This window comes from Lolium perenne, chromosome 4, assembly GCF_019359855.2.
Source record: "Lolium perenne isolate Kyuss_39 chromosome 4, Kyuss_2.0, whole genome shotgun sequence".
Lineage (NCBI taxonomy): Eukaryota > Viridiplantae > Streptophyta > Magnoliopsida > Poales > Poaceae > Lolium > Lolium perenne.
This window is the reverse complement of record NC_067247.2, coordinates 146,294,827-146,308,616: the sequence shown is the minus strand read 5'-3', so window position 1 is coordinate 146,308,616 and position 13,790 is coordinate 146,294,827. Positions and strand designations below refer to the sequence as shown.

At 43.2% G+C, this 13,790-nt stretch overlaps 1 protein-coding gene across 1 annotated transcript; it reads left to right on the top strand.

Moving 5' to 3' along the window:
- Positions 1–1,746: 1,746 nt before the first annotated feature.
- Positions 1,747–6,301, top strand: LOC139839160 (uncharacterized). Its single transcript, XM_071829205.1, has 2 exons — positions 1,747–3,061; positions 4,317–6,301. Exons 1-2 carry the CDS (start codon positions 1,747–1,749, stop codon positions 6,299–6,301), a joined length of 3,300 nt encoding a protein of 1,099 aa, XP_071685306.1.
- The last annotated feature ends 7,489 nt before the right edge of the window (positions 6,302–13,790 follow it).

Here is a 13,790-nt window from a genome sequence, read left to right as displayed (position 1 = left end):
TATGTGCTTGCCATCTCGTATGATTCACTGTCGTATCATGTAGGTTGTTGGGGTTCTAACAATTTGCATGCTTCAGGCGATGCTGAAGCCCAACCACAAGTACATGACTCACTTGGCTGAGGAGGCAAAATATTGGCCATCATCATGTTCTGCGTGTCAATTCACCGTCCTTATCCTGCTTATGGGAGTCTTTCAGTGTGTAGAAATCCTGTGGACAGTTTGGTGGACGCAAATAGGATACACGTAATGATTATAAATACTCGAAGATTATAGCTACTGCAAGCTTGACAGGAAAAAGGGTTGTGAGAAAACTCTGGTGCTCATCTACTCGCTGACTAATCACTGATTTACATTGATATGCTTACTATAGCATTTTAGAAATTATGAAAGATGGGTTCATGCGAGAGAAGCTTTTTTGCCGTCAAACATGTCTTCGTTCTCCTGAACAATTACTAAATATATTGTATTTTGGAGTGGTCTTCTTTGTAACGTTCACGGTTAGTGGTTTAGGTTTATTTAAACATATATGTGCCTCCTTGGGGAAGCATATAGAGATGAGAATGAATACAATAAATGAATGTTAATTGCTATTTTCTCTTTTTTTCCAGGTTGTATAAAAAAGGTTGTTACTCCGTTTGAATTTTTTTTCATATGTTTTGTAAGACCTGAGAAAATTATTATTACTTTTTCACTTATACACGAATTTTACGGGATCGTGCGCCAAGGCGCACATAAAAATCTAGTTTACTTTAAAAAGCACGAGATATTGCATACTAGGTTAGGCAGGGTATACAGGAGCAACTGTATCATAGGTCATTTCCACTCTGTAGCACATAATCAATGGAGTCAAGTTTTTGGGGCTCCGCAAATTACCCGCCGACACCACAGTGATCTATCAAGCCGGTCTGCAAGAATCTAATCTTGGGAAGGTTGTTGACACTTCTACATCAAGAGGTGACGTAGTTTTATTCTGTTTTATAATAATTGAGGTTGCACTATAACTTATGAGAGATTTTAAACACTCGTGTTGTCTTTATTCCAACACTTTGCTTGTTCGTTTGCCTTTTCATATCTTTTTGTTTATTTTTGTTGAAGGTTTTAGCCTTGTTTTTGTCGCCTTTCTTTCCGTTCTTCTTATCTCGTTCACAAAAACCTAAAAAGATTTCTCATTTTATCTTTTTTTAACCTAAAAAGATTTCTCATTTTATCTTTTTTTGTTTTTCTTTCGTTGTTCCTATACCAATTTTGTGTTGGCCGATAATTATCGCGTGAAGGTTGATCCTCTCGAGTTTTGAAGTAACACATCATGTGGAAGAAAATAGTGAGCTCATGAACTTGAGATGGCTTGCCACTTCTATCTCTGATTTTGAAATGCCCATGCTAGTTAGTAGTACTAGGAAGTTGTGTGGCTGCAATTGCGGCAATCCTTTTTTCGTATGGGTGGCCTTATTGTTATCGTACCAGTAGCATCAGATACCATCGCATGCTAAGTTCAACATGATAGAATGTATATATCTGTATTGTACGTATTTGTACTAGATCGGTTAGGTTTCTTGTATACCAAGATAGATCTCACCTACCGTCATGTATATCTTGTAACTCAAGGCTATTAGCCTATATATATGAACACGCCGGCCCTCATTAGGAGCTGTGCGATCCAATCTACTTCGTCTACTTCCTAATTCGTTCATGGTATCAGAGCTACAATCCTAGGCAAATCGCTTCCGCATCCTCCTGATCGCCGGCATGACTTCTCCGGCCTCCTCCCCCGCTGACACCTCGAGTGCGATCGGCAACGCCTCGTCCGCGGGAACCGACGGATCTTCAGCACAGTCGATCATGGCTGGCCTCTCTGGCTCGCCATCGCTCATGGCGGGACTCGCCTCCTCATCAGCTGGCGCCACCATCATCTCCCCACGCGACCTCGCGGCCTCCATCACCATCAAGCTTACCGGTGAGAATTACCTGTATTGGCATGCGCATGTTGCTCCTCTCCTCCGAAGCTTTGGGCTCATGGGCTACATCGACGGATCCGAGCCCTGCCCCGCCGACATGATCACGGTGGACCTCTCCGGCAAGCCCGTGCAGCAGCTCAACCCCGACGCGCAGAGGTGGGCTAAGCAAGATCAAGCCATCCTCTCCGCCTTTGTGTCATCCATGACAGAGGGGGTGGTCGGCATGGTCTTGTTTGCTGCCACCGCTCATGAGGCGTGGGACACGCTCGCCGGCGCCTTCGCGTCCACATCGATCGCTCGCGCCAATGGGATCCACACTCAGATGCAAGATCTCAAGAAGAAGGACATGCCCATGAGCACCTACTTCCATCGCATGAAGACCCTCGCCGACACGCTTGCCTCCATCGGGCAGCCTCTTCGGAACGAGGAGTTCGTCTCCTACATCCTCTCCGGGCTCGACAGCGACTACGACGCGCTGTACGAGGTCGTCAACGCCAGGACGACGCCGATCTCCATCAGGGATCTCTACGCTCAGCTTCAGTCCACTGAGCATCGCAACGCCGCTCGTCGGGCGGAGACCATCGCCAACAACTACTCCGCCCACGCTACTGCCTTTGGCCGTGGGGGTCGCGGCGGTTTCCGCCCTCCTGCTCCCTCGCCCTTTGCTCTGACCCCAGCTTGGTCTGCGCCTCCCTTCTCAACTGGGGGCAGCAACGCTGGTGGTGGTGGGCGCGGCAACGGCGGTGGCCGTGGCAACGGTGGCGGCCGCGGTGGCCCGCCCGGGAACGGCAACAGCGGCAACAACGGTGGAGGCCGCCTCATGTGCCAACTGTGTGGCGCGGCGGGTCACACTGCATCCCGCTGCTACAAGCGCTTCAGGCGCGACTTCCTTGGCGTCAATAATGATGGCGCGGGCACGGAGAAGCAGCTCGCCATGGCCATGGCGGCCTCTCAAGGTGGACACGGTGAAACCACGTCCTATCACGTGGACCCCGCCTGGTATGCTGACTCGGGTGCGACACATCATCTCACCGCCGAGCTCGAGAAGCTCACCACCAAGGAACCCTATCAAGGCCACGATCAAGTTCATGCCGCTAATGGCATAGGTATGAATATCCATAATATTGGTCATGCATCGATTCCTACTTCCGCATCTAGGCCATTGCATTTAAATCATGTGCTTCATGTTCCACAAGTTACTCGTAACTTACTTTCAATGAGTAAACTTACCCTTGATAATCCTATTTTCGTGGAACTTCACCCATATGATCTTTTTGTAAAGGACCGAGTCACGCGGGAAATTCTTCTTAGAGGTCGGTGCCGTGGTGGTCTCTACTCCATCCATGTTCCTATCATCAAGCAAGCTCTTAGCGCCATCCGAGGGTCCAAGGACAAGTGGCATTGTCGTCTAGGCCATCCTGCATTACAAGTCGTTCAGCATATCCTCCATAAGCATGAGTTGCCATTAGAGTCTAGTTCCAATAAATCAGTGTGTGATGCCTGTCAACAAGGCAAAAGTCATCAGTTACCATTTTCTTTATCCACTCATGTAATCAAAGCTCCTTTAGAGCTTATTCATTCAGATGTTTGGGGTCCTGCTAAAACCTCTATTAGTGGTCATAAATTCTATGTGAGCTTTTATTGATGCTTATAGTCGATTTACTTGGCTTTATATTCTTAAACATAAGTCTGAGGTGTTTGATGTGTTTCTTCAGTTTCAAAAACATGTTGAACGTCTTCTTGATCGCAAGATTATTCATGTTCAAACTGATTGGGGAGGTGAGTATGAAAAACTCCATCCCTTCTTTCAGAACCTAGGCATCTCACATCGTGTTTCATGCCCTCATACACATCAACAGAATGGCACTGCTGAACGCAAACATCGACACATTGTTGAAACTGGTCTCACCTTGCTTGCTCATGCATCTCTTCCTTTACATTTTTGGAGTGATGCCTTCTCCACTGCTTGTTTTCTTATTAACAGACTTCCTAGTCGTACTATAAATATGACTACACCTCTCGAGCGCCTTCTTCATGAGACACCGGACTATACCTTTTTTAAGGTGTTTGGTTGTGCTTGTTGGCCTCATCTTCGCCCATACAACAATCATAAGCTTGAGTTCCGATCTAAAAAGTGTGTGTTCTTAGGCTATAGCTCCTTGCATAAAGGTTATAAGTGTCTCCATGTTCCCTCCAATAGAGTGTATATCTCTAGAGATGTCGTTTTTGACGAGACATGTTTTCCCTTTGCTAATATGCCATCATCATCATCTTCACCACCCACAGAAGCATCCTTATTTTCTGCAGACCAATTTATGGATATTGCCTATGCACCTCCTTTGCATGCTAATCATGGTGCAGGAATTGGTCGAGCAGCTCGCCTTGAGCTCCTTACTCCGGAAACGCCTGAGTACGTCGATCGCACCACCTCGGTGCCCCCTGCTGCGTGCATGGATCATGCAGCCTCGGGCCCTGTGACGCCTGGGGACCTCCTCGAGTCTGGCTCACCTGCGGCCCGTCACGAGGCTGCGACGCCCCCGCCCTCGCCTGTGCGTGCCTCCGCGTCCCCGCTCGCTGGGCCGGCCCACGAATCGTCGTCGCCTGCTGCCGCGGCCCAGCTCTCTCCACCGCCACCCGAGCCTTCTACCGCATCAGACTCCACCTCTGGGCCCTCTCTGCCTGCGCCACCTCGGGCCGGCCCAGTTACTCGACTTCGTCATGGAATTGTGCAGCCTAAACAGCGGTCTGATGGTACTGTAGCGTGGACTGCAACCTGCCCGTCTGCTGATGCTACGGCTGTTCCTCGAGACTTTCGTACGGCTCTGCAGATTCCTCATTGGAGAACTGCTATGGAGGAAGAATATTCTGCTCTCCTCCGCAATGGTACCTGGCAGCTTGTCCCTCCTGAGCCTGGTATCAACCTCATTGATTCTCGGTGGGTTTTCAAAGTTAAGTTGCACGCGGATGGTTCGATTGAGCGATACAAGGCTCGACTCGTGGCTAAGGGCTTTAAGCAGCGTTTAGGACAGGATTATGATGAGACTTTTAGTCCGGTTGTTAAACCGGCTACTATTCGGCTGTTGCTGTCTCTTGCTCTTACTCGTGGTTGGCATCTTCGACAATTGGACATTCAGAATGCATTTCTTCATGGCTATCTTGAAGAGCAGGTCTTTATGAAGCAGCCTCCTGGGTTCACTGATCCTGACAAGCCTCATCATCATTGTCGGTTGATCAAATCTCTCTATGGTCTCAAACAGGCGCCTCGTGCTTGGCATGCACGTCTCAGTTCTGTTCTTGGATTTCTTGGATTTGCACCGTCTGCTGCTGACTCCTCGTTGTTCATTCTCAATCGTGCGAAGCTGACAGTCTATTTGCTTGTTTATGTCGACGATATTATTGTCGTCACCTCTACTGCTTCAGCCATTCCACGATTGATTGCTCAGCTACGCTCCGAGTTCTCTGTTAAGGACCTTGGCCCTCTTCACTATTTCTTGGGCATCGAAGTTGATAGTCGCACCCCTGGTTCTCTCCTTCTTCGACAGCGCAAGTACTCCCTTGATTTGCTTGCTCGTGCTAGTATGCTCAAGTGTAGTCCTGCACATACACCTATGGCTGCGTCTGATCGTCTTTCGGCTTTTGATGGTGATGTTCTCTCGGCTGAAGAGGCTACGAAGTACCGCAGTATTGTTGGAGGGCTTCAGTATCTCACCATCACTCGACCTGACTTGTCCTTTGTTGTCAACAAAGTCTGTCAATACCTTCATGAGCCCCGCAGTTCTCACTGGTTCGCTGCCAAACGGATCCTTCGCTATGTGCGACACACTCTTGATGGTGGTCTTCGGTTTCGGTCCTCTTCCTCGACTCTGCTTTCTGCATTTTCCGATGCTGATTGGGCTGGCAGTGCAGACGATCGGCGATCAACCGGGGGATATGCTATATTCTATGGAGGTAATTTGATCGCCTGGAGTGCTCGGAAGCAGGCTACTGTCTCTCGTTCTAGTACGGAGTCTGAGTACAAAGCTCTTGGTAATGCTACTGCCGAGCTTATTTGGGTTCAGTCGTTGCTTCGGGAACTACGCATTCCGCAGCCATGTTCTCCTGTGTTGTGGTGTGATAACCTTGGTGCCACATATCTGTCCTCTAATCCGGTATTTCATGCACGGACAAAGCACATTGAGGTGGACTTTCACTTTGTTCGTGAGCGAGTCTCTAGGAAGCAACTCCAGATTCGGTTTATTTCCTCCAAGGATCAGATTGCAGATATTTTTACTAAACCATTACCCTTGTATGAGCATTGTAAGCGCAATCTCAACCTTGTTCAGCCGGTTGAGATTGAGGGAGGGTGATAGAATGTATATATCTGTATTGTACGTATTTGTACTAGGTCGGTTAGGTTTCTTGTATACCAAGATAGATCTCACCTACCGTCATGTATATCTTGTAACTCAAGGCTATTAGCCTATATATATGAACACGCCGGCCCTCATTAGGAGCTGTGCGATCCAATCTACTTCGTCTACTTCCTAATTCGTTCACAACACGGCTGTACCATCCAAAGTAAATGTACAATTCTATTTTATTAGAAACAGAAACAGGGTGTAGTAGCATCTGAACAATAAGTAGCCAAGAATTAGTTTGCTTGTGAAGCACAAGATGCAATAAGTAAGGTATTAGGTCATGACAGATTTTCATTAGTAAATAAATGAACATGAATTCAGTTTGCAAAGAAGCTTTAGTCAAGGGTACATGGATGTTCCTCGTATCAAAAGTAGGCCTTGCAATCTTGACAAACACGATGAGATGTATGGTTGGCCACTGCCAAACAGCCGATAACGCAAAAATACTACAAAGAGAAAGGAAAAGGATTAATAACAATCAAAATAGAGAGTAAACAAAGAAACAGAGCACATATAGACAATAAAAAACAATAATGCACACACATGCCCATTTAAATAGAGTGGCTATATTTTTGAATTTAGCAAAGACCGGAAAACAATGTTGGGATGCTCTTTCCATATTACCAAATCCAACCTTGTTTGTATGCCACTTCATCTATCTTGCCGAATAATCACGTTTTATCATACATGTTAGATCAAAGACCATGACACTGACGTAGGGTAGTACATGTTGCATATTCCATTTGCTCATTTGGCTCTAATAGTCTCATTTTCAATATTTTAAAAATAGAAAAAAGATACATATCCTTGGTATCTACAGCTCACTTCCTAACAGAAGTCTATTTCTATACGCAAAATGAAAAACAAAAAATAAAGGACATGTAAAATAAAGTACCCTAAAAAGGACGATAAAAAGAGCCATCTAGTACAGTCCAAGATAGCTGAATCCCCCGCACCAGAAACACCTACAGAAAACAAAGACACTCATTGAGATTAGAATTTACTGGAAGAACCCAAATATGTTGGAACCAAAAAAAAAGGATAGTTATCGATAGACCCTGAGCCAAGGTTGGAACACTTTTTCATTTTCTTGTTGGTTCCTTCTTTTGCATGAGTTCTAGTTCTAGGATGTTGGTTTTTGTCTGATAAAATGGAGGATCATAAAATTGTAGATTATAATTCATCAAGAAAAACAATATTACCGAACTTTGACGACACGCAAATAGTTGACGACACGCAAATTACATGCCTGCCGATTTTTTCTTTAATGATTAGGTTGTGTTTGATGCCACCCACTTATATTGGACTAGTATAAATGCCCGTGCGTTGCCACGGGTCCTTAAATTGTATTTCTCAATGCACATAGAAACTTTTCAACTCACTATGAAAATTGTAAACAAATTATAAAGATCATAATATTCTAAACCATGATAATACTTAACACAAGAACAAGATAGCATTGATGTGCATCTCCGTGGTTCCAAGTTCTAGGTCTTCTTATTACTCTTCTACGGTAAGCCCTACACATGTTTTATGGGCCGTCACAACTAAACAACCTCTCCTTTTAGATGTATTATTATCTCACAAAACATGAATGTTGCTCTTTTGGAAAAATAGCTTCTTTCAAAGATTCAAAGCTTTATTTGCTATTCGATCAACCCTTGATGAGTCGAGTTCAAATGATTAATTTGAGAATACCGTTTCGCTTGCAGGGCGTGGTTTTCTTGACTGGCCATGGAAACTTACGATTGTACCCATGGACCATTGCACAATGCATCTGGTGCCATATTTAACAAATGAGCATTGAGATTGCGCTTATCATTTTGTATATTTTACTCAAACATGATCTATGAATTAATCTCAGACGTGAAGATAAAATAAGTACGCTACAATAAAAATCCTTATCTAGTCCACATAACTATTTAAAAAAAAATTAAAGTCTAAAGTTATAAAAGTATGTTTGCAAACAAACGAACTTCCTCAAATCTGTTGCTTCGGTGTTGAAGGTGGTCGGGAACGAGTGTAGCCAAAAATATGTGCAAGGTCCTTTTAGGACCCTTTTTTTTTACATTGTGATCATCAAATGAATGACAAGACTACCGGTTAATGGAAAGCATGCAAAACAAAGGGCAATCGACTGCCATCTAGTGTGGCCTTCGGTCCTTAAATATGTATTGTGAATACTTATCAATATTTTAACTTTATAATATAGTGGCTCGGTGTTGTCACATTCTTTAGTTTTCTTCTGAGTACATTTGAACATAATGCATGTGCAACCCACATCTCTTAAATAAATATAACACATGTAATTTGAACTCTATTTACTTCAACTGGGTTGATTCCATGTTCGTTTTTGGTCCACTTAATATGTATCACTGTTTAACGGTCTAACAATGCCCAATGCAATATACAATTCACATCCATGACACCGACTAAAATCGACCGATGCATGAAAATAATTTACAATTAGCTTCTAGATAAATACGATTTACTTCTAGTTTTTTATAAAGGCTAACTCATTATGTGGTCAATAATGTGTTTTTATATCTAACGTTGAACGATTTGAAGAGTTCACTTTGGTGATACAATCTTTAATTTCTACAAACCACATGATGATCTGCATGATTATATAATTTTGATTTTACAATATTAATACTACCTCTGTGTGGAAAAGATTGTATTCAAATTTTGACTAAGTTAAAACATCCTTTTATAACCGGTGAGAGTATATTAAATAAAACCAATTATAGAAACAATTATAAACTAAAATGTAAAAGCAATTGGATCTTTAAAAACTTAACATTATCGGGCATGTACAATGGGGAACGCTTAAGGGGAGCCCTTAAGGGAAAAAATTAATCCAGAAAGCCTAGTTATCAGCTTAGTGCCTACATCCGCATCGGTGAACGCTTAAGCAGACGCTAAAATCCTCCCTAGCGTCTCCTCCAAGCGCTCGCCCATCCAACATGAAGTCACTAGCGCCTGGTACCGACCTCTCTCTCTCTCTCTCATCTCAGTATCTCACTCTGCTCCACATCTCCACCACAAATCCTCTCCGGCGAGCACGGGGAGCAGCTCATGGACGACCCAGACGCGCAACCGCACCTCGTCCCCATCCACTGATACGATGGCGGTGGATCCTCCGCCAGGCCCCGGAAACACCTGCTAAGAAGGGCGGCAATGGAGACTGGCGGCGTGGTCGCGGCGAACGAGCTGGAGGACTGAGGCAGGGACGGGCCGGCTGACGAGGGCGTCAGGGAAAAGTAGGCGTGGAGGAAGAGGAAGGGGTCTTCAAGGAAGAAGCAGAGGAAGGAGGACAGGGGGCCCATTGAGGCCTTGTTTGGTACTAGTGTTTCAGTGGGGATTAGTGGGGATAATACTCTAGAGTATTGGGTGAATCACTATTGTCACCCAATCCCCACAAAACCCCATCCCCAATCCACTAGGTAGGGGTAGAGTATTGGGGATTTAAAAATTACACTAAAATTTGGGGGAAAAGTGGGGATAAGTGGGGATGAGTGGGGATTAAACTCTCTCATACTCTAGCACCAAACATGCATTGGGGATAAGTGGGGATTTAAAGTTTGGAGCGGATTATCCCCGCTAATCCCCACGAAAACTCTAGTACCAAACAAGGCCTGAGGGAGAAGAGGTGGTAGGGTCTGGGTCGTCGTCCGGCGGGAAGGATGGCGGATGCAGGGACGGGGGCGAGGAGGATGATGGATGGGAGAGGGAGATCCGAGAGATCTGGAAGTTATGCTGCCAGTCCAATTCTTGAGATGTTAATCCCCTTCTCTCTTGTACTATCAATTATGCTTCCAGTCCAATGCAAATTTCTGAAATTTCTTCCTATTTCAGGTGAACGGCAGCACAATTGAATTCCAGTTTACAATTCACATCATGGTTTATTGTTCTTGACTTGTCCATCAACTGGATTATTTATAATCTCATAGTTCATCAGGTATAACGTGTAATGCATAGTCTTATTTATTCTGAATTACACCCGGTCTTTTCAACTATTGTATTGTGAGCATTATGGCTCTGTTTACGTGGTAGCAAGTGCATCTTTTTCTATTGGCATGTTTGGATGATTCATGGATTTAATTAATCGTTGCATGGCCTATAGAAGTAACTTCTTTCTACTACAACTTTTAGCCGGTGTAACTGATGCATCTATGCTAATAATCTGACCATCAGAAAACAAGCTACACAAAATGAATCTGATTCTAAAATAGAGGAAAACACTTATCATAAAACTCTCAATACATGAATCTGTTTGTAACAAACTAAAAAAAAGGAAATGAAGATAACTTATTTGAAAACTAAGAACAATAATACAAGTCATGGTCCGTAGAACTTCGCTCATTCGGGATGGTTTCGAAGGGCTGCCCATATGTGAAGTAGTGTGAAAGGTTGACCTGTCATTTGTTTATAGAGTTTCATAGTGTTTTCAACCAAGTATTCATCAGCTTGGCCACTACTGTACCGATTGTTGTAAGCACACCACATTCTATTGAATCCCCTAATTTTGACATTCATCTGATGCTATTTGTCCTTGCATTATTTTGCCTTTCTCATCCTATAATTCGGACTGGTTGCATTGTACTCTTCCGCCATTTGATCCTAAAAAATTTGAGCACTAACCAAGTTTCTATTGGCATGCTTCATGGAATTATTTAACCAAATGTTTGCCTACATAGAAAAAAAAACTTGATCATTTGGAAGCACTGTACTATTGCATGATTCATATATAGCATTACCAAATAATAATCAATAAATTTAAAGTCTGTTGTAAGGAAGATCTTACCAGCCGTTGATGTTCGTCTTCTGTCCACAGCATGCACATGTTTACATTGCCCGGATCCATGTTTGTATGTGTGTGCAAGTGCAAGGTCTAACAAAATACTGATATTTGTGTTTGCGCTGGAGCAAGTTTGGTGTAGAGAAATGAGATGGTGCATGAATATTTATATTAACATGGGAGATCTAGTGGGTGCATCAACTTTTATACTTAGGTTCTTTTTGTTGATTTTACTTTAGTATGACAGCAGCAGAGATTATGAACCAAGCCTATATATTGAGATATGTGTTCATAGGGTGAAGAAATCTATGGTTGGTATGCCAGATAGGTTTGTATTAACAAAGATTCATTATCAATATGATCCATGTTCACCTGAGTTATTTTATGTTGACAATACCATCTCATTGTGGCTCCCTGTAGATTCTTTTGGATCTGTGTATTTAGTTCTCTCGAAACCGGACCAAATACAAGATTTAATTAACACGAACTCTTCCCAGCTCTTTGGACTCTTTTATTGGCATGCTCATATATAGCTCTTTCTTCCATTATCACTAACTACATGTGTGGTTGATCTTTCTATGATCAATATACTTTGGGCTACATAGTATTTCTATATGCAGTAAAGTCAATCAAAGACCTATGGTCTACATGTGCGGTTGATCTGAGGAAAAAGCGTAGAAATACTGAAGCATAAACTTGGATGTAGGATGCAACAGTTTAGGTGGGAAGCATGACCATTTAGAGTGGAGAGAAAACCATGATGCCAACCAATTTAGAGTGATTACATACCTCAAAACTTCTGTGATGATCATCACACACTTGTAAACTATCCCAAAACTTCTCTGATGTTCAGTCGGCCAGCCATGCTTGAGGGTACCGTTTTATATGGCTGGTCCCATGATTACACGAGATCATCAGAGATCTGGGTCAAGTACCAATAGAGGGCAAGTATCGATCTGATACCAAAACTCCATGAAACTCTCTGAAAATTGGAGATGTATCAGGAAATATGAAGTGATGGGGAAACTCCCTGTGTATGGGATCTCAGATTTGTATGGGTGTGGTGCGTTAGGTGTTTGAAACACGAACTTGTTGATCTTCCTGGGCGTCCCATTATGGACTTGCTGATTTGAAAATGACTATGTGTGGATGTGGCTGAAATCATGGACGCTATTATGGACTTGCTGATTTGAAAATGATGTGGCTGAAATCATGGGCGCGACAGGTTTTTGGAAAGTGTCTCAAATCGTGGAATTTGTTGCTGCGACCGTTTTGTTTTGTAAGTGGTTTGGTGGGAGGGCAAAATAGTCAGATAAAATATGTAGGATGAAACTTTTGACCTGAGGAAACAAAACCACTTCGTCCTTTTAATATAGTAGAGATAGAGATAGAGATTTTTTTGGTTAACCTGCGCTCTTTGTCAAAACGATCAACCAAGTGGACCTATGTGCTGAACCGGTGCATCTAGCTGAACCTGAACATATGCCACTGCCCTGCTGCTACCTGAACCTGGAGATGGAGATCGGACTCGAGCCCCTGGATGTGGTCGCCAGTGGAGCAAGTCGGTAGGGGAGGTTGTGCAGCTGTACCAGCAGTGCAGGTCAGTAGAGAAGGCATGACGGAAGGAGGCAAGTCGGCCTGGCGGATGAGGAGCTCGACAGGTCCGGGCCCGTAGGAGTGCGGCCCGTGCGGCCGCACAGAGCCCCAAATTTTGGGGGTCCCAAAATTTCTAAATTAGTTTTTCATACATATAGAATATATTAAATTACTTCAGAATTTATCACATAAACGATTGTACCCAGTTGGTGTTCCCGTTAAATGTGGCCTTATGAATGAGTAGGAGGTTGCTAGTTGATTCCCCTATCACCCATTTGTTTTGTTTCTATGTATGGCTCTTTTATTTTTTGATTGATGTGATTCATTTTATTCGCACTGAAAAAACTCAAACAAGTTGTATATATAAATCACACGGTAACTACTTTTTTAAATAAATTTCTATTTCATTTTAGCTGCGATTTTTTAACTTTTCATATACAAATTAAATAATTAGTTACTATGATTTTAATTCACGGCGATCTCATGAGGATAATTCCTATGATGGGATTTTACATCTTTGTGATTCTAAAAGTATTTCCCTACTTTCTAAAAGCCAAACAATTTAAATGCATCAAAACCATGATATACTAGGTTTTTTGTTGGACCATTGGTCCGGTCAGGTTTTGAAACTACATATGTTTCATGTTAAAACAATTTTTAAGTTTTTTTTTTGAGGTAAAAACACAATATATTAAGCTAGCAAGCCGCCTCATTAAAAACCTTCCAGTCCCCTTAGGTACCCTGGTAAGGAAAAGAGTGCGTCTGAAACTTGCTGCTGCAAAAAATCACACAATTGTTACATCATCTAGGATGGTTTGAGCTAAGAAACTAGGGGGCTCATCGACCCAATTACAAGATAAACGAGTAGAGAAACACTCCCTAGCAATTTTATGTGCAACTTTGTTCATATCCCTCCCACACTTCTTGAACTCGACATTTCCAATATACCCTGCCTGTGTGACTATGTCCGCGTATATAGCCGTTGCCTCATTCCAAAATCTTTCATTTCCTGAGCAGTATTGTATAACTTCACTTGAATCT